Source organism: Crassostrea angulata, chromosome 10, assembly GCF_025612915.1.
Source record: "Crassostrea angulata isolate pt1a10 chromosome 10, ASM2561291v2, whole genome shotgun sequence".
Taxonomy (NCBI): domain Eukaryota; kingdom Metazoa; phylum Mollusca; class Bivalvia; order Ostreida; family Ostreidae; genus Magallana; species Magallana angulata.
Window position 1 is genome coordinate 16,302,446 of NC_069120.1, and position 26,908 is coordinate 16,329,353.

The 26,908-nt window shown below is 33.1% G+C and overlaps 1 protein-coding gene and 1 long non-coding RNA gene across 5 annotated transcripts; one reads left to right on the forward strand and one right to left on the reverse strand.

Annotated features, from left to right (window-relative positions):
* On the reverse strand, positions 1 to 22,355 carry LOC128164451 (putative ferric-chelate reductase 1). Of its 4 annotated transcripts, none has more exons than XM_052828262.1 (18): positions 22,224 to 22,355; positions 17,908 to 18,131; positions 12,423 to 12,550; positions 10,382 to 10,479; positions 9,497 to 9,647; positions 9,165 to 9,242; positions 8,802 to 8,897; positions 7,241 to 7,441; positions 6,904 to 7,002; positions 6,310 to 6,493; positions 6,078 to 6,188; positions 5,754 to 5,869; positions 5,561 to 5,647; positions 5,391 to 5,471; positions 5,178 to 5,277; positions 4,884 to 5,030; positions 1,734 to 1,825; positions 1 to 1,594 (listed from the first exon to the last, which is right to left on the reverse strand). In XM_052828262.1, the coding sequence occupies exons 2-18, from the start codon at positions 18,101 to 18,103 to the stop codon at positions 1,502 to 1,504; spliced, it is 2,058 nt and encodes a 685-aa protein (XP_052684222.1). In that variant the 5' UTR covers positions 18,104 to 18,131; positions 22,224 to 22,355; the 3' UTR covers positions 1 to 1,501. The 4 variants fall into 4 exon arrangements, with proteins under 4 accessions (XP_052684222.1, XP_052684224.1, XP_052684225.1 ...); XM_052828264.1 differs by lacking the exon at positions 22,224 to 22,355 and adding an exon at positions 18,212 to 18,264; XM_052828265.1 differs by lacking the exons at positions 8,802 to 8,897; positions 22,224 to 22,355 and having other exon boundaries at positions 17,908 to 18,363.
* LOC128164455 (uncharacterized) lies at positions 7,336 to 12,412 on the forward strand. The gene is made up of 4 exons (XR_008240944.1): positions 7,336 to 7,467; positions 7,701 to 7,766; positions 8,698 to 8,768; positions 11,716 to 12,412. It is a non-coding gene; the product is annotated as an uncharacterized LOC128164455 (long non-coding RNA).
* Positions 22,356 to 26,908: the final 4,553 nt, after the last annotated feature.

A 26,908-nucleotide genomic window follows, 5' to 3' on the forward strand; every position in this document is an offset into this window, starting at 1 on the left:
ATAAGTATCACATTTTTATTTTAGTAACAAATGCACATGACAATGCTTGGTGAGTGTGCTCAGATGTGAACAGACATATAATGAGAAGACTTTGGTTGTGTATGTACATTGAAATTTTTATGTTTAAGTGAGATTCTCTATTGCTACTGACTAAAATTAATGCAAGTATAAAAGCAATAAAAAATATGACTTAAATGCATTTAAAGAAAATGAGGAACTTATTAATTTTATACCTGCACTGGTATTACTAATACAAATATAATCTAAGTATGATTTTAAGAATTTTACTTCAGACAAATTTTATGTGATATCATTACTACATTTATGAAATGTGGTACATTGATACCGGTATATAGCCTGTTCAGCATGAGATGAATTACTTACACAATTGTATCATTATATCATGAACAAGCTGAATTATGGTTTATTCCTTATTTCCTCTCATAACACAATAAGGGATAAACATGAAATTGTGATACAAAAAAAACATTCAATAAATCTATAAATAAAACAAGAAACTAATCAACAAACACATAACAAGACTGTATTATAAGAAGCCTGCTTGAATTACTACATTATCATGTTTACATTATACATTATACTGTTTGGTTTATATGTAGGAGATTCAGTGTACATTTAAATAAATGATTTTTGTATATGTATGGTAAAACATAGAGATAAGGATTTAAATTTTCAAAATAAATGAACATGTAGCAATCTGAATTATGAACTTCAGGAAAGTAGTTCATAATAAACAAATGAACACAAAAAGTAATCACCATCATTTGATATTTTGCAATCTCCGTAGAAAAAAAAATGGAAAAATGAGCACAGTTTTTTAGGTAATCATGGAAAATATTCACTGTGCAGTGAATGTTTAGAACATTAAGGGTATTATTGTACATTTGGTAGTGCATATCAGTTTCATGCCCCACATTGCTAAATTTGTGTCATATTTTGAGATGATTTCATCTACTTTTCTTTTTAAAATGCACTATTAATTCTAGTAAATAAGTGCATACTAGTTCTTTACTATAGATAATACACTAACAGACCCTAGCAGCATGCAATTATACTGATATTCCAAAACAAGGTTTTATGAATGGAATTGTCCCAGTTTGTATCTTGTAAAATGTTAGCTACCAATATGCACTCAAACTGAAAGTGAATATCATTTCAGGCAAAAATGCATTTCTATTACGCAGAAAATTTTGCTGAAAATATTCTCCTTAAAGAGAAATAGCAGACATTGTATTACTGGTAGATAATATGTACATAAAATAAAAACAAGTGGATTGGCACACTGAATAAGGGTGACAAATTAACAGGGCATTTTATGTTGGTTAGCCTCACTGTCACAAACTTGGAGATTCTCAGAACAGCCACTAATTGATCTGCACTTCAGCTTCGGTCTGCCTGTAGTCAGGATTTCCCAAAATGTATTAACTGTTTAGTTTGATCAATGGAGTGTTCACTGTTCATCTAGTGTTCATGAATTCCATCAATATTGGGTCACTAATAACAGCAGGGTCAAGGTGAAAGCAAATGCAATGGCAACGTGGAAAGCAAGAAGAAGCTTCTTTATGATGCTGTCCTGCAATATGAAAAAGTCAGGGAGATTAACAAATGTTTCCCATACAATTTGATAAAGAGATTTCAGCATGCATATAATTAATGAAAACACTTGTTATAAGATGTTTTTGTTGTTTCCAAGCCAATTGTTAAGCACCAACCTTGGGATCTCGTTTTGGTTCTTCTGGGCGGAATGAATTTCCATTCTGTGTGGCTCCATTTCCATTCTTCATCTCCATGTGTTCTATTCTTGCTGTTATTTGTAAAGTGAAAGTTGATTAGAAATGTTCAATAAACGCTGTGCACTTTTTAGCTCACCTGAACCGAAGGTTCAAGTGAGCTTTTCTGATCACCCGTTGTCCGTCGTCCGTCCGTCAGTCCATCCGTCTGTCTGTCTGTCCGTCCGTCTGTAAACTTTTCACATTTTCAACTTCTTCTCAAAAACCACCAGGCCAAATTTAACCAAATTTGGTACAAAGCATCCTTATGGTAAGGGGATTATAAATTGTTAAAATGAAGGGCACAGCCCTTTTCAAAAGGGAGATAATTGCGAAACAGTAAGTATAGGGTGCATGTCTTTAAAAATCTTCTTCTCAAGAACCACTGCACCAGAAATGCCAATATTTACACAAAAGCTTGTATATATAGTGAAGATTCTAAATTGTAAAACTCGTGACCCTCGGACCAAAACTGGGGCCCCAGGCGGGGTTCAAATTTTAACATAGAAATACATAGGAAAATGTTTAAAAAATCTTCTTCTCAAGAACCACTGCACCAGAAATGCCAATATTTACACAAAAGCTTGTATATATAGTGAAGATTCTAAATTGTAAAAATCGTGACCCTCGGACCAAAACTGGGGCCCCAGGCGGGGTTCAAAGTTTAACATAGAACCACATATGGAAAAGTTTAAAAAATCTTCTTCTCAAGAACCACTGCACCAGAAATGCCAATATTTACACAAAAACTTGTATATATAGTGAAGATTCTAAATTGTAAAAATCGTGACCCTCGGACCAAAACTGAGGCCCCAGGCGGGGTTCAAAGTTTAACATAGAAATACATAGGAAAATGTTTTAAAAATCTTCTTCTCAAGAACCACTGCACCAGAAATGCCAATATTTACACAAAAGCTTGTATATATAGTGAAGATTCTAAATTGTAAAAATCGTGACCCTCGGACCAAAACTGGGGCCCCAGGCGGGGTTCAAAGTTTAACATAGAAATACATAGGAAAATGTTTAAAAAATCTTCTTCTCAAGAACCACTGCACCAGAAATGCCAATATTTACACAAAAGCTTGTATATATAGTTAAGATTCTAAATTGTAAAAATCGTGACCCTCGGACCAAAACTGGGGCCCCAGGCGGGGTTCAATGTTTAACATAGAAATACATAGGAAAATGTTTAAAAAATCTTCTTCTCAAGAACCACTGCACCAGAAATGCCAATATTTACACAAAAGCTTGTATATATAGTGAAGACTCTAAATTGTAAAAATCGTGACCCTCGGACCAAAACTGGGGCCCCAGGCGGGGTTCAAAGTTTAACATAGAACCACATATGGAAAAGTTTAAAAAATCTTCTTCTCAAGAACCACTGCACCAGAAATGCCAATATTTACACAAAAGCTTGTATGTATAATGAAGATTCTAAATTGTAGAAATCGTGACCCTCAGACGAAAACTACAGCCCCAGGCGGGGTTCAAAGTTTAACATATAACTACATATGAAAAATGTTTAAAAATTTTCTTCTCAAGAACCACTTCACCAAAAATGCCAATACATACACAAAAGGTTGTATATATAGTGAAGATTGTAAAAATTGTGACCCCCGAACAAAAAGTGGGGCCCCAGTAGGGGTTTAGATTTTAACATATATAGGAAAATGTTTTAAAATCTTCTTCTCAAGAACTATAGTGCAACTGTTTGGGATATTACTATGCATACATGTACATCCTTAAATAATGTAGATTCAAAAAATTGTAACTCCTGGACAATTGATGGGCACCAAGAGGGGTTCAAAATTTAAACATTTTAAAAAACATAAAGGAAAAGTTTAAAAAATTTTCTTCTCAAGAACTACAATGTTTTAGTTTGTGGAATTTCTATGCATGCATCCTTCGCTTATGTAGATTCCTAATTGGTAAAATCGTGACCCCGGACCAATACTGGGGCCCCAAGATGGGGTCAAAGTTTATTATAGAAATATAAAGGTAACATGTTAAAAAATCTTCTTCTCGAGAACTACAATGCTTCAATTTGTGAGATTACTATCATGCATACAACCTTGGATAATGAAGGTTCGACAGTTTTAAAATAGTGACCCCTTGACTAATACTAGGGACCCAAGATGGGTTTAAAGTTAAATGTAGAAGTACCGGTATATATGGAAAATGTTTAAAAATCTTCTTTTCGAGAACTACAATGCATCAATTTGTCAGATAACTACGTAAGCACCCTCAAAAAGTGTAGATTCAAAATTATAAAAGCCGTGACCTCAATCTAATACTGGGGCCCCAAGAGGTGTTCAAAGTTTAGCATAGAAATAAAGAGGGAAAATGTTGAAAAATCTTTTTCTTGGGAACTATAATGCTTCAGCTTGTGAGATAACTATGCAAGCATCCTTAAATAATGTAGATTCCAAATAATAAAAACTTTAGCACTGGACTAATACTGTGGCCCCAAGAGGGGTTCAAAGTTTAACATAGAAAGATATATTGAAAATGTTTTTAAAAAGTTTTTCTCGAGAACTATAATGCTACAGTTTGTGAGATTACTATGCAAGGATCCTCAAATTGTGTAAACTCTAATGTAGTGGAACCAAGAGTTATCTTTCTTGATGTTCTGTACAGTCTAAGAGTTATTCCTCTTGAAGTGGAACTCTTCTACGTTCAGTTTTTCAGGTTGTGTACGTGCGGTCCCACCGCAGTGCTACATATTTTCATTCCTATGTTACTATTTATGTTGTTCAAGCCAACCATAAACCTCGGACCATAACTGGGTCCCCAGAAAGGGGTTCAATGTTTAAAATAGAAAAAGCATATGCTACGAAATGTAATGTTACAAGGAACTGCTGTTCAGGTGAGCGATGTGGCCCATGGGCCTCTTGTTTGACATTCTTAAATTGTTTGAGTAGCATCTGAATAAACATGTTTTTTTTTAAGGGAAATTTTTAGTGATATTGATAGGATGAAAGTAAAATAACTGCAAAAGTTTATGAAGATGTCAGTTCAAGCAGTTTTTCTTTGTATTGTATGAGAGTTCATACATGTAATGGTATTCCATATAAGATTAAAAATTATAATTACCTGAATTTTGCCTTTCAGCAAATAAGTCGTAGATTTTGAGTGTAATCTCCATCAGTACATGGTACACAATGTATCCTATCACAACATACACTGTGTATTTAGGAGCGCCAACTTTTTGTAACTCCACACCAAAACATATCGTGATAACTGTAAAAGGAAATAGATAATTTAATTTTTCTGAATCAAATAATTGCACCACATTATTCTTTTACATGCTTCTATGAAATGCAAGTTGTAATGATATTTTGTGTCTTCTGATCATGGGATCTGTGTTACAAAGAACTTGAATCTCACCTCCAAGTATATGAGCCGCCATGCCAACAGCCCAGTGGGCCCAATTAAAGATCGGGCGATTTTTATCTTTTGGCCCAGGTCGAAAAAGTGCCATGATGGGCTGAAATTTAAAAAAACAACACATTTAAAACAAAATAGTAAAAATTAGTATATTTTATTCATTTATCAAAGAAATGTATTTCAATGGTTCTAAGGAAATGCAGAATGACTTACATTTGTAACTGTTAGAACAGTGACAATAATTCCTAGTATTGGGTGACTCGCTACGTAACCCTTGCCAATTGGTGCAGAAATCTGAAAGGAAAGATCATGTATATGTACTGCTATAGAAATCCTCTATCACTAGTGTTCATCAGTGTACACAGAAATTGAATTCCACATACCTTGCTGTACCCATTAGCCTCCACAAAGATGATGATGAAGCCCACCAGTGTAAGTACCAGTGTTGTTACCATTAGACCTCTGTGGAACTACAACGCAAAAGGGATTCATATTTCAAACATGAAGATTGTAATTAGCTGTGAGTGAGTTATCATTCACATAGGAATTATCAAGTTTTAATGAGCAGATCCTTACCTGGAACCACACTTTGAGTCCGAGAATAGTTCGGTTTGACCAAACAGGTTTGTAGAACCGAGCAAATACCAGGCCAACTCCGGTACAGAAAATCCAAGCCAAGATCATCAGGCAACCTGGAAAACGAAAGGTTTACCTCGGTAATGATGTGTTAATAATATTGTTCCAAGAATTTACCATCTATTATAAGACATTTATAGTGCCCTGTTGCTTTGAAAAACCATCCATTTTGTAATACTATTTCATTAAGAGAGAAAAAAAAATCTTACTTTAAAATTACGAACTGTCAGATTTTGTATATAACATTATTGTCTTGGAACTTACCATGAACCTTGACCAGTGGATACCTTGCCACATCCCCTATGATATCAGTGGACTGAAGATTCACCATTTCTGCTGTTACCAATGGATTTTCTTTATGCATAGCAAGAATGTCTGGAAAAGGACCAAAAAAAATACAAGGCAAGTGTCTCCTATATTTGTGAAAATCAATGCACAATGGAAATATTTCAGATTCAAAAATGAATATTTTTTTTAGCAGAAATGAGTCAGATACCTCCAAAAGCGGGCCCATCCCCCAGCATCAGGTGGCGGTGTTGGTGAAGGTCTATCATTGGTCGGGAGGTGCCCTGTCTCTTGACCCGGTTGTCGGGGTCAGGTCTTACCTGTGAGTACCTGAAGGAACACCTGAACACTCCATCATTGTAGGATCCTATCACACTGGAGATGCCTTCTTGGGACTGTGAGGTAATGATAAATGTTGGTACATGTATGTATATGTCACAGAAGGTGTTCAGGTCTTCAGTTTTTTGTGATCTTAACTACACATATTAGCAATTTGGATCATATGTCTATTTGCAGCACAGTAATATTTGGAAGTTTTTCAAAATTTCTAATCTGAAATTGTTCATCTTGTAATGGGCATATATGGACAATGTACCATAAGTTAACACTTAGTACCGGTAATTACTTTGCAGATTTTTACAATACAAATCAGAAACAAATATGTTGAAAATTCAAATTGGCATTGTTTTATTCCACGATCATAGTTATTTAAATTAAATGGCAGTTTATGCTTAATTAAAAAGTAGTAAATCATGAAGACTTCTAATGTGCAGAGAACTCTCCCTTGAACATTTGTAACTCTTACATTGGCTATTGGCTGGTTGCTGGTCCCTTGGTTATACGACCTTGCCACTGTCACATGGCCAGCTGAATCACTGAGGCAATGTAGAACGTCATCATCTCCCTATATCAAGAAAATTATACTTAAATATTTAAAGTAAGATTTAAAAAAAAAAAAAGAGTTATTGTGATAAAATCTATGGTTTGATTTAATCTTATAAATTTTCATATAGATTTTAGTAAATGCAGAATTATAATTATACAAGTAGCAGATTTTTGCAGCAAAATAAAATTCTAAGAATATAGATTAATTATGTTGCTTTAAATCAAAGTTAATTAACGGTAGAACTTTCTGATCTCACCATTTTTGGGTCAGTTGAGAACCCAATAGCTAGCCATTTACTTCCTCCTCCAGTTACTTTCCTTGTGATGGAGAAGTCGACATACTCCGGTCTATAATGCCACGAGACGACATACTGGCAATCGTTCCCTTCACAGTTTACAAAGCAGCCTCGTGTGTCGCCACATCTGTGATCCATTGTTACTGCCCCTGTTGCTGGAGGCTGTGTAATACAAGTACAATGTACTGGTAAGCACAATCTATGTAAGGATTTACTAATATAATATAGTTCCATTAATGAAATCTAAAAATATATTTTCCCTTGATTAAATTTTAAAATATATGTAGCGGTAATCTGCTTCTAAGGAAAAGAACTTAATATTTCAACTTGCTTTGAGTTTGTTAGCAACTTTTTTCTTTTTAGCAGTTGACTTTTTAATACTTTACTTCTCTGATTTGTATTTATGACCAACTTTATACAGCTTCTACCCTCACTACTCAGCAGACATCTACATACTACAACTACTGTCCTCTACAGTAACTACCAGGTAATACAATTCTATTAATTACTTCTAAAGCCATCTAAAGCCATCATACATATCAGTTGGCAATTTCACATCAAATGAGCGAGAGATTATTATGATAAAAGCATAGCATACATATCGCCTTTAAATGTTCTTCATTAAGAAGCATAGAGTAGAAAAGTGCATTGTGACATTGCCCAGCCAAGCGGTTTTACCTGTGGATTCAATGTCGTCAGCATTGACACAACACTGTCATTGGACAACTGACCAGTGGATACTGTAGTCTCTGATCTCTACAGGTAATTATACCCAGTATTATGTTTTAAAGGGGGAAAAGATTAGGACAGAAAGCATACAGACAAGATTGTGTAACAGAAGTGAACAAAATGACACACTGCATTATAATGACATTGTTCAACAATCTTGTAGTGAAGATGTATGATGCAGTTGAACATTTATAGCCTCTGGTGCTTTGGAATAAAATATTGCTTTTTCATATGGTTATGATCAATCTATTTTATACCGGTAATCAATATTACTTTATAGACATTTTAGAAAATCGCTTTGTATTAAGCATCAAAGCATTATAAGCAGATTTGCTTTAGCCATGTTTCACTGTATGTTGATAAAGAAGTCTGTGCTTATGAAGATGTGATGCTAAGATCTCCAGAACTATGATATGATGGTATAGTGAATTATTTGTTGTTGATCAGTAATTTATACCTGTTGAGTTGTCGGTAAAGTTGTTGATGTTGACGCATCATTTTCTGACAACTTACCATAGTTGTTATAACAACCTAGTAGGTATATGCTCTACATGTAATGGTTTAAGGGTGTTGTTGTAAGTCTAATTATTCACTGTTATTCTATAGACATTTCAAAAAATCACTTTGCAGTAAGCATCAAATCATTATAAGCAGATTTGTTGTAGCCATGTTTTACTGTATCTTGATAGGCAAAGCTGTGCTTAGTGAATACAAGATGTGACAATGACCAGACCTATGATGTGATGGCGTAATGAATACAGTATGTACTTTATTGTTAGTAATTGATTTGTACCTGGTTAGTTGTCGGTAAAGTTGTTGTTGTTGATTTTGTTGTTGACACATCATTGTCTGTAGACAACTTAGTTGTGAGAACAACTTTGTCTGTATTCTAAATGTAATGGTTTAAGGATGGTGTTAGTGAAACAAAATACATGACAAAAGCACAGGACAAATTATATTTTAGCGCATACACATTTGTCTTCTGAGTAAACATCAAAAGGAGAATCGACAAAGTGCTCAAAAAAACATTAGTGCTGAAAAAGATTTTTTTTTACAAAGTACATGTATTGTTACAGTATACATGTACATGCACAAGAAGGTGGTGTTAGGATATATATTTGATAGCAAAGCTGTTGTATATGCTAGCATCCTGTACCTGTGTAGTGGTAGTTGTTGTTGTTGTTGATGGTGTTGTCATTGGCTTTGGGGACAACACAGTAGTGGATACTGTATTCTACAGGGAATGTATTGAGGGTTATGTTAAATAGAACAAAGGAGACTCTAGACACAGATATAACAACAATTAATCTCAGGGAAACACCGCTATAAACATCTAAAATAAAAACCATCAGCAGGCAATTTTTTCCCTTCATTACAAATTTACATGTACCAGTGAATCCAACATTAAGCAAACACTATAAATTCTGATGAATTATGTTGTCCAGAAATGATGCAATAGAGGGAAGTTTAGAGATCATATGAAGATACCTTATCAGTTGCCACAGAAGTGGTGGTAGCTGCCTTCGTGGTGTCTGGGAATGTGGTGGTAGGTTTTGTGGTGACTGCTGCCGATGCAAGGGTTACCACATCAGAATGTACATTCAACCAGTATTTTGAATAAGACTGGACTATGGTCGCCCTGTTTGTGACACGATGATAAGGAATTTGTAAAAATCCACTCAATTCTCAATTATACTATCTAACACTTTGTAATACAGATGATGATATTGAACTGTTGTTAAATGATACATAATACATTATACAATTATTATTATTGCTGTTTTTGAGGTATAGCTACCCTAGAAGTACAATATTGTACTTCGAGGGTAGCTGAATCATCGTATTGATCGAAAAAACAGCAATAATTATTTATTATATGATTCAGCGATGAATGATTCAATCAATTTGATACAGATATATTTTAAATTGAGTGTTATCAAGCAATGTTATAGTTTGAAGCCATTGCCGAACAAATTGAAAAACGTGATGTTTCATTGGACGATCTATTTTTAGTCCAATGTAGAGAAAATCAAATGTTATATTGACCTCCTAGGTCACATGCAGGTGAATATAACATTCTGTTTTTTCGAGATAGTTGGATTTGAGCCAATCAGAGAGCTTGGAATTAATCAATCATATAATAATAGTTATGTTATTTGTTAGAACACTCTTCTGGTTCAATATCACTATGATATTTGTTTATCACAATGCTTGTTTATATTGCATATTTTGTTTTTTTAAAAACTGCAATAGCTATTATTTAAATAGCAATCTTTTTTTAAACTTGGTCATAAGGACTTACGAAGTATATACATAATATGCATGGTCATTTAACTAATAAATTAGGAGGTCAATGTGCAAAAAAAACCTTACTCAAACTTGATGTTTCCATTAGCATTGGAAGGTGCTGTCCATGTGAAGGATTCTGTTGTCTTGCTAGCTTTATTGGTGTGGGTCACCCCTTGGTTCCTCTACAAAAAAATGATTTATGTTAAAAATAACGAAAAGATTTTAGTAAAAAGACATTTGATGCCAATCTAAATGTTTAAACAAACCACTTGAATTAAAAAAAAGTATGGAATTTTATTTATCTACTACTTGTATAACAAACTGGCAAATGTAATCCATCGTCAGAATGTTCCCAGAGTCAGTCTCACCTCTTGGGTTTCTGACAATGAGGTAATCACACATTTAATATACATGTATTAATTGGATTATTTGAAACAACACTGAACATTATTGTTGATGGGACAACTCATTAAACTTTTTGAGAATCATGACTAATAAATGTTCTATTCTTATCGACTCTTTCAGTTTCTTGAAGGGAATTTAAGGTACTTCACTACACCTACACTTATACTTTTTAAGACACTACGTCACAAGATGGCTATTTAAATGTTCTCTTGAACTGTTAATATTGTTCAATTCGGTTGTATATCATCGCGGCTTAGTAGTTAAAGTATTGGGCTTCTAAACCGCAGATCATGAGTTCGAATCCGCCTGGAGCTTTTGTTTATGTTAACTGAATTAAATTTTTGAAAATGTAATTTTTCATCCAAAATTGCACATTGTTTTGCCTATTAGACTTAAATACTTCTTATCCATTATGATATCTATCATAATCAAGTAATTTTCTGCTGATTTCAGAAAATATTTCACTGTGTAGTGAGCCACCTTAACCAGGGGTGTTAGTGTTTATACATACACTAACATTATCATGTTGTCATTTAAACACAATCTGTATCATCTTCAAAAAACAACAACTTTTACTTCTTCTTTATATATATAATTAATGGATTAGGATTATACATATTCATGAAAAACAAGAATTCCAATGATTTGACCCATGGTCAATGAAAATATTCAAAAGAAGAGGCTAACATTGCCTTTGACAAATTCTATTATAAAAGAAAAGTTGTAATGATCAGATCTTTGTAATACATGCATGTATTTGCATTATTTTTTTGACTTATCCAAAACAATTTCACATGAATTTACACTGGCTATAGTATCATGGGACTCGATCCAGAATACAATGTACGTTGTAAAAAGTCAGATTCAGGAAACATTTACATATGAGATTTGGAAAGGATTTGATTACCAGTCCTTGATTGCTTTGTTTTTGACAAAGCTATGCAAGAAATACCATGTATACAATGTATGACCATGTGGAATAAAATAAGATTGCTTTTTATTTGGTTTTTAAGAATGATGGAAGAAACCATGCAGTATTGGTAGAGCCCGATGCAGGGAACCCATTAATACATTCCTCCTCCTAGAACTCCATAAAGACCCAATAACAGTTTGTTTATGTCACTATAGGTTGACATTCTGACTCTGAGTGGACACTATAAAAGCATCAAAAGCTAAACTGTGCCAGCAGTTCTGTGGTACCATTTCATGGGAAACGCTCCAAACCGGCTAGTTTGAATTGACAGAGAAATTTATTGAGCGGGAGCGGCTGTCAGTTCAGGTGGAACCAGAAGACGGTTTATCTTGTTTCATTGCCTAAGTACCTATCAATGTCTCAATCTTGTTTCACACCCAATGTTCTTTTGACTCTCTTAAGTACATTTAGATACTTAAACTTGCATGTATTCCGGTTGCTAGTACATATGTACCGGTATTTACACGTATGTACCTACCAAGATCAGGTACAACATGAAGAAAATATAGACATGACTTATTGTAATGATTATAGTAGGTAGTTTTAAAATTGTGTTTAACCAATCATGTTTCTTGTCTGTAGAAAATAATAACATGTATGAGACCAATGTCCTTCCAAAAGAAGAAATCACCAATGCTGAAATTTTTTTTTAGAGACCGTTATCATAAAACATGCATTTTCAGATGTAATATTAATGATCCCTTCCGCATAATTACAGATTTGAAACTGTCATGAAGAAGTCCTTACCGTAGTGCCACACATGACTTTTCCTCCACTGATGATGCTGAAAGAGCCAAGGTCAGCCCCAGTCCCCTCATCCTTGGCCACCATCAAGTATCCCACAAACACCTTACCATTCAGTGCTGTAATTGTCACTGGAAAAGAAAGAGAATATCCACATTTACATTCACAAACAAAGGTATTTCAACAAAGAGTAATATCAGGTAAATAATTCTTCCTCAAACTAATTTTTGTCATTATAGTTTTCCATCATTCTTGTCAGACAATATGAAACTTTTTCTCTATTACCTCTTACTATTTTAATTTCTACACAGCATGAATTGTGAAATCCTGACAAGGATTAAGTTACCAATAGTTGATAAATGTGAAGTTAAGGTGTTTATTTAAATAAAAGTTCAGTTATGGAACAAGATATTTCTCTAAAGGATACAATGTGAACCTTTATCATGGAATATATACAGAAAATCTCTTGCATCATGTGAAATGTAATTGATCTCTTCTGTTTTTAAAAAATCATTACTGCTTTAAATTTTGAGTAATAAAAAAATCCAAAATAAATAGAATGCTGGTACATGTATTAAATCCCTATACCACTTAGGAAAGGGAGGAGTGTAAAGATATTTGCCACCCAAAGAATACAGAGGGATAAAAAATCCCTACTTCTTAATATAGTGACAGTTGAAAAAAAATCTCTGAGTACTGCCTAAAAAGATGTGAAATGGAAGATTTTAATTCCTAACTGCCTAGAAAAGTAAGGTATAAAATGTCCCTATTGTCTAAAATAGTGAGGGATTAAAAGATCTCTAGTGTGTGAGAAATTTTCACAAGGTTCCTGAGAACAACGTCATTGTGAATACATGTATTTCTTGCTGTGAACCAGCCCTCAAATGTTTCTCGTATATAATTTTATATAACATTTTTTAGTAAGTTTTCTCGTTATATCACAAATGAGATAATTTAATTACTATGCCCTGAAAATTGCTGAATCACACCAGAAATAGTTATATTGCCCTCCCGGAAAAAGTTATATTTCACAGGAAATGGTTATATTGCACTCTCGAAACTGTTATATCACCCTCATATTTATTACGTTGGGTTCAAAATTTAGCTTGGCAAACGTAAACAGTTCCTCGAAAATAAAAATGTCTTGACAGTGTCTGCTATTCAAAGAAACTTACTTTAGTTGTTTAATTTGAATAATAATGTTCTTTTTGACATTTAACAAGAAAATTGATTTGTAAGATATGAAGATGCATTAATAATTAAAATACACATGTTAATGAGATAAATATTTTCTTAAACATATTTTTATTTTTAAAAATGTTTTAAAATCTTATATAACATATATTACATGTCTTCTCGGGCGACAATACCAGAATATTTGTCCCTCGGTGACAGGAAAGCCCTGGAGTGTTATGTCGCCCTCTGCATCGGGCAACATAACGCTCCAGGGCTTTCCTGTCACCTCGAGGCAAATATACTGGTATGTCGCCCTCGAAGCCATGTGATATATGTATAATAAATAATCTAATTATATCTCGATTGCGAGAAATAGTTGATGTGTATCAGTTTATCTCCTGTTAATCACAAAATAATTAGTAAGTAAATAGAGATGAATAGATGACAACTGCCTTACAGTTAAAATGATATGATCAATACTTCCTAAAATAATACAGAATAAAAAAAATCTCTACTGCTTCAGTTACTGAGAGATAAAAAAAAAATCACCGCAGTAAATAGTGAGGGCTGGAAAAATTTCCCCCTGCAGTGAAAAATGATGTACTGTAGAAGCAGAAATATTCGTTGTGGATTTAATTTCGTTATTTTTCGTTGGCCATATAATTCCACGAAATTAAATTCATGACGAATTTTTAACCTAAGTATCTATGAATGCAAAGAGATTACGATATGACGAAATTAAATGCCAACGAAATCTTATTTGGTTTAAAAACAACGAAATTTTGACCCAACGAAAATATATGTTTCTACAGTATATAAAGATACCTATAGCATAGTATAACAAGGCATGAAGAGATTCCTACTGCCTTGCAAAGTGAGAGATGAAATGATCTAATTCTCAAGATAGTGAGGAATGAAAAGATCCCTACTGCCTAGAATATCAAAGGATGAAAAGATCCCTAATGCCAAAAATTGAATGGAAGGAATTATCCCTAATTGTTGGAATATTTAAGGAATGAATAAATACATTCTGTCTTTAAAAAATAATAATTGATGGGAAAGTTTCCTACAGCATAGAAAAGTGTGGAATGAAAAGATCTTTACTGCCTAAAATAGTGAGGGATGAAAAGATATCCCACCTGCCTATAGAATAAGGAGAGATGAAAAAATCCAAATTGTCATATACATAGTGAGTGATGAAATGATGTCTAGCCCAAAGAATATTAAGAAATGAAAAGATCCTTAGTGTCCAAGTGAGAAAAGGATAAAGATTCATACTAAATATGAAAGTGAGAGATGAGAAGAATATATATTGCCTTGAAAAGTGAGGAATGTTAATATCTTATTTACTTAAAATAACAAGTGATAAAAAGATTTCGGAATAGTGAAGAATAAGAAGTCTCTTTTAGCTAGAATACTAAGGAATGAAAAGAGATAAAAGTAGTAAGGCTTAAAAAATCCCTTTAATAGTAAGGATCCACAGAATGATAAGATATGGTAAAAAAAAAATCCATTTGAATGCATGGCATTATTAAGGGACATCAATATCCCTTGAAAAGTACTACATCAGAGAAATAGTATGAGGGTTAATCTAAAGATATCTCAAGTAGAAAGTAATTTTAAAGTCCTTTCAGTTTTAAAAAAAACCATAAGATCCCTTTAATATTGAGAGTGTATTTAAAAGCATTATTTGAAAACTCTGATGGCTCAAATTGATAATTAATTATGCTATTCGTTGAAACCATTTATTCATTTAGACTACGGGCAATTTTCAAACAATTCTTCGAAATCAACCTATTTATACTTTTAAAAAAATTTTGCTAAAAACATTTGCTTAAATCATCACCCTATAAACAGGATCAACCTAATTTTTTTAAAATACGGTATTTCTCAGAAAGAATTACACACAACAACCACAGCCTTTATAAGGAATAAAAGGTTTATGACTAAACCCTTTTGACCAGGATTTAAAAGAGTTAAAGAGTGTATTGCTATTTACAACGATCTTAAAACTTTTAAGTAAGTAATGGCAAGTGTCATGAAAACGTCCAAGATTGATGATAAGAATCTGTGTAGAGAGGGGAATCCCCTTAATATCTGGGATCAGTCTCTTTACCTGTTGAACTTAACACCATAACCAAGGAAATGGATTGTTGTGGTATGTGATGATGATGAATACACTGTCGTAGGTAAATCTGACCAAGTCGCACCCAATGTCTTACTGCGGCCAGGTTTGCAGCAGTTATATACATGCATGTGAATATGACTCAGATTTGTAAACTGCAAAAACCTTAGCTTTTCATTAATCAATATATTTAAAATAAATCTCTAGACCTGGTGTTAATCTGATGTTAATGTATTAATTGTTTTGAAATGAAGACAGATAGTTGATATAGTATAACCTGATGATTATATTGTAAACATTATTATTGTAAGCTGGAATGTCTACCTTCAGATGTAATATATTCACATAACATTCTGTCATTGCAGTACATTATATCAGTAGTTTGCCAGGAGAACTAGAACTATAGATATTTATGAATATGTAACATACAAAATCATAGCACCTAGCTTTACTTTGCTGATTTATTAGAGCATTTTTGGTATCCTAAGTTTCGTTAATAGTGCATAATCAGTGTAAAGTGTTACCAGGTATGTTGAGGATCATGGTCTTGTTGTATGCAGATTTTTACATAGATCTACAGGTTTTGGGTTTATCATAGTTCAGTTGGCATTGATACTTAAACATAAAAAATGCAACTACATTGTATGTTGAATACTGTTGAATAATAATAGATTTTAAACAACTTATCTAAACATACAAGATTACAAGTATGTAATATTATAAATTAATCTCTCCAACATTGAGTTGGTACTTTTGTGTTATGTTTGATGTAAGGGATGATTTAGGAATTGGTTATACATGTATAATAATAGAACTGAGGTGAAAATCCACAAAAATGTGAACTTATTCCTGGACAAGTGCTTTTCACTATTTACCAGACTACCATGGAAACTGTTGTTGACCCTTCATCTTATAGGAGGAAACAAACTATCAGAAACTGTGTGTAATCCCCTGACTGATCTTGTATTAAGTTGATAATGTAGAACATGACTGGATTTTTAAATATTTGTCAACCCATAATTTGTTGTATCCAATTAAGATAAATAGATCATATGTGTGATTTATTATTATTTTTTTATTACTGAAGCTGTCAGAGTCCTCATTAGCTTGTTTATCCTTTGCGCTCCCTGTTTTCACAAAGATGAAAATAGAAACGTACACTAACATCTGTCCACTACTTGTGAAAATTAGCAATGTAATTTATGTGACTATAATTTACATATAGGCACTGTAATGATCTGCATTGCTTTCTATCAGATTACTGAGTGATTATATTACTCTTAAATTTACCTTGTTTGTGTTTTTTGTTTATTGCTATGCTTAGACATTACTTGAATTAGATTGACTGATGTTTAATGTGCATTAAGGAAATGTTCATCATTTACATTTTCATGTTTTATGTTTTCTAACAAAATATTAAACATGTTTGTAGCTCTCCCCTTTTTTTCTTTATTGAGGTATGGGCTTGCCTTGTACACCACAAAAATCATAATTCATTTCCTTGTTTCACATATCACCTGACCATATTGATTATTCTATATGTCATAAATGAAAAAAGGACAAATGAAAAGAAAAACATATACCATACACATGCAAGTCAAAAATATCATAAGGAGGCCGACTTAAGTTTTTTATTGTGCATGTTTTAACACATTCTAGTTAAATACAGTGTATATTTAATGAAATTGTTTCAATATCATCAATCCATTGTACCAAACTACATTTGTATTTGCATTACATATTCTCCATTTATATAGCAAAATTTGGTGTATTTTGATATTTTGAGATGACCCCCACTAAAAACCAGATAGTAGAATGTAATATTTATTACATATAAAGAGGAAAAGGATATTTATAATCACATAAAAAAAAATTACAATTTGAGGAAAATCGCTATTGTAATATCTGCTTCAAAGTGTGGAAAATGATAATGTCCAATATATTCCTATAGTAAATGAACTTGTATTTTATATGGTCCCTAAAAAGAACCAGATGGTAGATTTTTTTTTTAAATTTCGCAAATATACTAGTCTAAGAAATGGTGTAAATTACATATGGTTAAAAAATAAAGAGTTCTGCTATTGTAGATTTTACACAAAAAACCAAAATTGGCATCCTTAAATTACCAAATTTCTGTTTTTGTTTTTATTTTTTACCTATAGTACATGTATAAGAACCATTAATTACCTGTTATTGATCCCCCAGGTGTGTAGGTGCTGGAACTTGTAGTGATCTGGTAGTCTGTAGCCGGGGAGGTCTGGGCCGGAGCTCCATGGCTCGGCATCTTAGTGGAACAGGTAAAAGATGGTGCACCGCTTCCATACCCGCTTATCTGACCAATCAAAAGAGTCAGAAAGAGAACTAAGCACCGGAGGAGCATCATTCTCAGACCTGGGGTGAGGGAAAGCTACCTGTGAAACAAATCACATTCAATTATATGAAAAAACACGGTAAAAAAATCCATATGTAAGGCACTTGGGTTTGTTTGTACTGATGAACATGTAGATCTGTCTCTCTAAAGGTAAATCACTTTCATAGTATATATGTTATATGTGTCTCAGCGTGGGTTGACTACATGTACTTCCTCTAATACACATCTTCAAAAAGTTGGTAGGCTAAATTGCTTTTAACAACATATGCATGTTACAATGAAAGGATGTGTATAGCATTAGTCAGGTGGAAGTATATCCTGTTGAATCGACTTGTAATGTTATGTTATGATGATCTCTCTCATGACTATGAGGTGGATGGCACTGAAGGAAATACTTTGCTCTTATTCTAATTGTGGGATATACTGACATTCCTCAAGCATTTAAAACTTTTTTTTTCAAAAGGGGGGGGGGGGGGGGGGGGGCTACCGCAAAGCAAAATTGACAGTCTTAAAAAAGAGGGGCACAAATTTCTTAAAACCTCAATGTATGGGGGGGGGGGTTGTATAGTGTGTTGTACACTAATTAAAGTTATTTAATAGGTTTATAATTTAATCCTCAGCTTTTCTATCAATAAGTCACTCCCTTATATATTTTTGTCCTTGACCTTCTTATGATATTGTCATCATTATTCATTATTTTGTGATTCATTAAGAAATTAATTATATGTTTGAGGTATTATCAAAATGTCACTTAATAATACATTTTAGGACACAAATTTGTAAGAAAAAATGCCTGAAAAGAAAATTTCATCAGTATCTTTACTAGTAATTCTGACAATGATGCAAGGTACATGTACACTCGCGTTGTAATACGAGTTTAATTTGAAGCGGATCATTAATTTCCTATGGTCATCATGTTGCTAATTAAACAAAAATCAGTTTGTGAACTTTCAAGTTATTGTTAGATTTTAGGGCTTAAAATTCGAACAAAGTTGCATTACATTATTATAGTCCACCATTCATTCTAGAATTGTAAGATTCCCCGTGAACAGACTTAAAGGGACATAAAAACGATTTGAGATTATTTTTTTATGAATAAAATTGTTTACTAGTGCATTTTGAATAGTTGACCAAAATTTGATTGTTAGAAGGCAAGTGATAAGAGTGATACAGAGGTAAGAATTCATTGATATGTAAATAAAGCTCGAGTCTTATATTTGTTTACAAATAATGTAAAGTAAAAAATTACCATTTCTTTGACAAAAGACTCGTGGTAAACTAGATAAACTGATTTATTGTGCTCTTAAATAATATTATCAACAGAAAAAGCAACATTTGATTGAAACTTATCAATAAAACACATTATGTAAACATTAACAAGACTCGAGCTTTATTTACTAAACACAGAATTTCAAACTCTGTATCTTGTTTGTAACTTAATATTTGACCTTCAAATTTTGACGAGGCATTAAAAATAGCCGCCATATAACCATTCGAAAAAAAATAAAATTTAAAAACTTGAGCTCAAATCGTGTCAGAGTTACACGTGTTTCGTTGGGCAAGTAACGTGTAGAGTGATTTTAAGGTTAGGGTTAGGGTCCTTTACAAAATTTAGATTCTTTCGGTAAAGGACATATATATAAATAAAATGCTATTATTAGTCTCCGACTGTTCAGTGTAGTTCAAAGTGTAGAAAACTTCGATCTAATATTTAAAGGATGAAATGGTTTACCCTTTCCCGTTATTGGTTATATCCTGAACATAGTAGAAAATTACATAGCATTTATTCTTATAGCCTTAACTTCCCGCCCCCATTAAACCACTTTGCCATTTTGTGGCAATCGAACTTCCTACGCGAATGAATTATCGGCTTGAATAGTATCGATGTATTGCTTATTTTTAGACACCTCTCTCTCTCTCTCTCTCTCTCTCTCTCTCTCTCTCTCTCTTGAATTGGGATGGAAATTTGCACATTAAGCAAAACATGGTTTGCTCGTAAATGTTGTAGCGATTTGCCATTAACGTAGACATAGAGGAGATCACTGTCGTATTAAGCGTAGTGTCCATTAATATATCAATAGAGAAATATCGTATACATCACAAAGTTCGTTTGTCTCCTCCATAAATCGTGCGGCGGCTGTTTTGTAAATTGTTTTATATGTCCCATCAATCATTTCTGATGTAATCAGACATCAATTATGTTTAAATATCCGCCATATCAATATCGTCTATTTTAATCGATGTTTTGTTTCTTTGGCGTGAAAAAGGAAGTTTTTGAAATAATGTTCAACAATATGAGAAAATATGGAAACACCAATAAAAATAACCAATAACCTACTTTCCAGAAAACTTATCAAACACGTTGGATTGGAAATCTCGTCCATGTGTATTACCGCTGTCAGAGGAAACTCATCAAATGTTACAAGAACGTTCTCGACCATTGCTGGCCATGATAAATCATATCAAATGTCCACTAAAATACCAACATCTTTGGCAATAAAGAGAGGGCCAAGCCAACCCCAAATATCCTCAGTCCCCACCATGCAGGCAAAATATGTATCAGTTATATTTACTACCAGCTATTGTTTCAGCAATTTTAAAGTGAAAAAAGGGATTTGTAATTGTGATCTGAGAGAAGGAAGTGTTTAGACTCCGACATACAAGAGTGATTTAACAGGTTTCCTATGATCTCAACATGTTACACTAAAAGGCGTGAACTTAAACATTCCTGCCCCGTGTAAAAGGGCGTGAGTCAGGCATTTGTCCTAACAACCTGCCGATTGTCCATACAATTAGTGTAACACGTGAAACAATTTGCTTGCATTCAATCTTTCCATTATTATTCTACAATCGCCTCTCCATATTAATAAACCTCTTCGTTTTTATGTTCTGATTGATCATCAATCAATTGCAACGTTTGATTTGTTATCATCTCTTTATCCTTAGGAAAAAATTAGTTGCATATGATTTATTTTTCTTAAGAATTTAAAACTGCAGTGTCTTTCCTGCCATCTATTTTTCTAAAACTACGCATGAATTGATATGGTTTTACACGTGTAAAAACAATCCTTCTAAACACTTTCTCCTATTTGTCAATCGAACATGAAACGGAAGTAGAACTTTGACAAATTTGCTATTCTTATTCAATGTCACGTCAAGAAAATAAATTGATAAACCCTTGCATTTCAAGAGAATAACCGGCGGTCAAAATATTACATGAGCAGAAAAGAGCATCCATCATAATACTCTTACCCTTAACATACGTACGGTGGTGAAGAAACAGTAAGCAATGCGACTCATTTATTAAATATGAATTATCTATCAGCTGTACGTGGCAACCGCGATTCGAGGCGGGTTGGCGTATGTTACTAAGTATAAACAAGCTATATATGTCTAATTAATGGAATAATTATACTCTATATGTTTGAAATGATAATAAAAATTTTCAAAATAGTTTATGTAGATTTAAGTAGACAGTCGCCTTTACTCGTGGCGAACTCCAATTATCTCTGTATTCGACATGCGTGCTGTGTAATGGCTTCACTTTTTTGGTTATATTCGTGAGATCCGTACATGCAAATAGTCATCAGAAGAAGATTAATGTTAACAAATATTTGGTCAAGTTTTGTGCATATAAGTCAATAAATCTTGATCCCCAGGGCGGCTAACTGACCTCTACATGTGGCCGGGACATAAAACTGATACCGGGCCCTAGATTGTCACAAAGAGAGCACTTATTATCTGTGCCCTATTTCGGGGAAAACAGAAGCAGAGATTTAGTTTTTGTTGTCTTTTTTTGACAATTTGAAAGATAGCATTGCAATTCGTCAACATTAATTATCACAGTGGGAAAAAGAAATGCGAATTTCACTAAAATGGGAACAATTTAAAGAAAAGAACTTTTTAATATTATGAAAGTTGAACTTACCTGGCGGTAATATGTGCCTTATACCAATGCAAATTTAATCAGACACAGAAAAAAACAAACGATATTTCTCATTAAGAATTTAACGAGATGTCATAGTACAAGGAACCTAGCTTCCCTTTCGTCGACAAGTTGTCTAGATATAAGAATTTCTCTCACTATTTTTCTAACTTCCCATACGTTGAAAAAATTGAACAGTTCTCTTACCTTTTCTTTACAATAAACGCGGGCTGTTGTTTTGAACAAGCATAAATATCACAGAAAAGTCACAAAAATCCCAACTCAAAATAAGTCGTAAAGAATCCTCTAGTATGGAAAGAAGACTGAGAGAAGCAATATCTGAGACCGAGGCCATCAATCAACGAGGGCCCGAGGGGGAGAGGGTTCTGTGGTGACAGTCATTGGATATAGAGACCTGACATCATTTATGACGAAGCCAATTCCAAAGCGATTATTACAGGAAAGAATCGGTGTTAAATTCAATTACGAGTTTTCCTGCATTTTTTATTAATTTATTATCGCTTTTTGAAGAATTTCTTCTTTGATTTATAGAAAAGAAAGGTGTCGTATAATGAACGAACATCTTGACAAATGAATATGTTAATTCAACGATAATTAGCCACAAAAAATGACTGATATTTAGTGCATAATCTTAAAAAATACAATCTAAATTCAATTATACGTTGTTGTAGCTCTTGAATAAATGTTGGAAATGTGTATAATATCTTCAGAAAGTATTGCTTGTAAAACAATACTCGCATTCTCTTGCAGTGCTTGAGAGATTAATCTAACCTATGTGTATACAGAAAAAACAATTTTACGATTAATATACTTTATTACCGTAGGCATTTTTCATTTGCTTTAAGATTTGGGATGTACATCGGAGCTATATAAAAATGAAATAGCAATATTTAAAATGTGAATAAAACCCATGTTAACAGTTGGTGTATTAACACTATCATCTAGTAGTGGTGAGAGTTATAAATATCATGCGGACCCGATAAACGCACAAGAAACAATGCTGGTCCTCTTGTCTTCGCTTTTTTTTTTGCGTACTAGTATTGATCGACATTTTTAACTATATGATTTGTGCATGTTGTGGGAGACGAATCAATTTGATCATGACATTGAACTTACTGGTATTTACCTTTTACTGAGCAGGTCACCAAAATTTAGTTTTCATCAAACAAAAATGAAGGTCGTATCTATAAGTTTGCATACACCTACAGTTGAATCAACTGGAAATGCTTTGTTGCAGTGGTGGGATCGCATCTGTACGTCGAGGTGTCCTTCCCAGGGGATATGGAGACTTGTACCTTGGACAAGATTGTATAAAGTTGAGTCACTGTGACCAGCCAGTGTTGATAGTATTAAGTAACATGTACAGTGTATATTAATGAATGAAGCGTTCTATTTTTGTTCATTTGACAATTGCACCATTACTATAGAAATATAAAGAAAATTGTCATTTTCCGCACTTCGAAGCAGATTTTTTTTTAAAAAACTACAATATTCGATTTTCCTTTCCTGATTGGTAATGTCATTTTCTACCTTAGATGTAAAAATTACAAAACTCTATTACCTGCTTGTATTTTTTTTTTGGGGGGGGGGGGGGGAGAGAGAGAGAGAGAGAGAGAGAGAGAGAGAGAATCAAAATGGACCAAATTTTGCTATGCATTTTGAGTAATAAAAATGTAGATTAGTACAATAGATTTATTCAAAAATGAAAAAAAATTAACCTTGAGGGTAGTATAATTATGTGTGTATAATTTTCATGGCGTACACCTTTTACTTTTTTCTTTTATGTCATGTCTTATAACGAACTCATACAAAGCTTCATTTTATCATACCGTCATTAAAGCGCAATGACAACGCGCATCTGCCAAACAAAGAAAAAATCACTTAAATAAAAATTGTATTAATGAAATTAAATATTTATATAGTTTGTATTTTTTTTTATTTATAAATGGTATCGAAACAATTTCTTAAAAGGAATAAATACACTGTATTTTCTAGATTGCGCAAAAACATGCGCAATGAAAACTAAAGTCGGCAACCGCGCGCGCGGCTCAATCAAAAAATTTAACATTCTCAAACCCTCAGTGGGCTGTTGATTTTTTTCTTTATTCTCAACCAAATCTAGTTTTATTTGCACTTAATAAACATAACTTAAGACTCCGTTGATGCTTGTGGCAACACGTCATCTACAGAAATTACACATATTTATATTAATTAATTTCTATTGTCTATAATTTAAGATATATATATAAAAGCAGCTGCCATTCATGTGTTAGTTAATCTTCTAAGAGTTAACTGAACCTGTAAATATAGACAGTTGGTAAAACATTGCATTAAAAATTAATAATATTTTTCTCAACCGTGTGATACATCTAAATACACATTTTTAAATCAAATCGCGATGAAAATTTAACAGTGTAATACTATATGCATATGCTTTAAATGCATGTACTTATAAACTTAAGCGATTTACATCTTTTAAATTTAAGTATATGACAGCAAACAAACAAAAAAATCATTTCTGTTTTTCGAAAGGAACGGCCAATTTCTAATATACAGCCGTATATTGTCATTGATTCAGCAATGTAAGATAACGAGGGCATTTTGCTAGACTAAGGCACATTTTTGTGACCAAGCAAAAAGTGTAAGTTACTCTTTGTCTAACTACATGTAATTTTTTGTATGCTTGTAAAATATTTTGTTTTGAAGAAAAAAAATGCTTTCATATCGAACTTTACACCACCACTTTTTAGAACATTTTATAAATCTTTAATTTGGTACCCAATTTAAACTTATAAATAACGACATTTTGCCAATAAACTACGAACTGCCTGCATCAGAGTAACTGCTTAAACCTTTGATATTTCAACACGTGTGAGATGAAGTCCATAAACTATAATTAAATAATGATTTTTAAATTAATTTAAACCTACTTCCATTTTCGATAAACCAGCATGCAATAGCAAAAATGAGAGTACGATGGTGGGCACTCTTTGGCGGATGCAGGTCTGTGGGAATTTGTATCAAAATGTGTACTTGCAATGAAATAAAATTATATAATTACTTCAAGAGTGAATATATTTAGCGGGTATTTATTTAGATATACACAGAAATAAAGATTTGACAAATTTTGAAAAATTCTATAAAGCCGATTCTAATGTTTTCTTATATTTGGGGAAACTAAACGTTATTCTCTGTGTGGGCCTTCTTGTACAGAATATTACTTTTGGAAATATTGCTAAGTTGAAACGAAATAAACACTTGAACATGTTTTTATAACATTTAGTTGATCGAGATATTTCTTTGCCATTTGTAAATTTCCTTCACAACACTTTTAGAAATGTTCTTCACATTAAATTTAAACTTTGTGACAAATTCTACAGGTACATTACTGTAATAGATAATATGTGAACAAGACCTAGAGATTCTTAGATTATTAATTTCGTTTGGATTTTTTGACACAGACTGTGAAGGATTTATATACTTCCTTGTGTGACCTCATCAAACAAAAACTATTTTTTTCATTTGTTCTCCTTATATCATTATTGCCATGTCATGATGGGTTTGAATAAAAAAAATTATGTGCGTATGAATCTATTGATTCTTCAAAAACGGAAACCTTATAAAAACATTAGGAACCTAAATTATAAACTGTGGTAAGTTTAATAAAAACATTATAATTCTCATTTCCTGGCACATCTTGCACAGTGGACGGGTTTGGTCGTTAAGTGTAATATCTCGGGTAAATTAATTTCTGATATTTTCACGATTTATTAAAAAGAATCACCTTTTTTAACAACGTTCAATCTATAATTTTGTTGATTCGAACGTGTGTAAACCGTGGTCCTATTGAGGCTTCACGATGGGCTCAGAGTTCGTATAAAGATATAACATTTTTGAATAAGTTTTCCCGTTATGTCACAAATGAGATAATTTTAATACTTTGCCCTGTAAATTGCTGAATCACACCGGAAATAGTTATATTGCCCTACCGGAAAAGTTATAATTCACAGGAAATGGTTATATCGCCCTCCCGAAACTGTTAAATCACCCTCGCGTGCAATAATTCTGCATATTAATTACGTCGGGTTCCAAAAGCTAAGCAAACGAAAACATTTCCCCAACGATAAAAAATGGTATGACAGTGTCTGCTATTCAGAGAAACTTCCTTTAATTGTTTAATTTGAAAAATGATCTTCTTTTTGAAAGCATCGACTGGTATTTTACAAGAAAATTGATTCGTAAGATATGAAGATGCATTAATGATTAAAATACACCTGTTAATAAGGTAAATATATTCTTAAACAGATTTTTATTTTTAAAAATGTTATAAAACATATATTACATGTCTTCTCGGGCGACAATACCAGAAAATTTGTCCCTCTGTGACAGGAAAGCCCTAGAGTGTAATGTCGCCCTCTGCCTTCGGCATCGGGCGACATAACACTCTAGGGCTTTCCTGTCACCTCGGGGCAAATATTCTGGTATGTCGCCCTCAAAGCCATGTAATATAATAAATATATGTATAATGTACTAGTAGCCGTTAGAGGCATTTAAGTAACCCTCCAACGGTCAAACTCGTAAGACTTGGTATAGGTGAATGCTTTAAATGTTCAATTGTATGATATGAATAACACAGATTTCAAAGTATATATAGAATAAAATATGTTACTCATCAATGGAATGTGTTAATACTCGTTTGAACACCATGAGCCATGAACCTTTTGTGTTGTTTGTTTTGGTTCTGTGTTGGCATATTGCTTCTGTCCACGGCTCATTTGGTCAACATCTTAAAAAAGCCTTTGCTTGACAGGCTTCAACTTTGGTACAACAAGTAGGTAACCCATAAACAGTAGATGCCTGATGTATCGGCC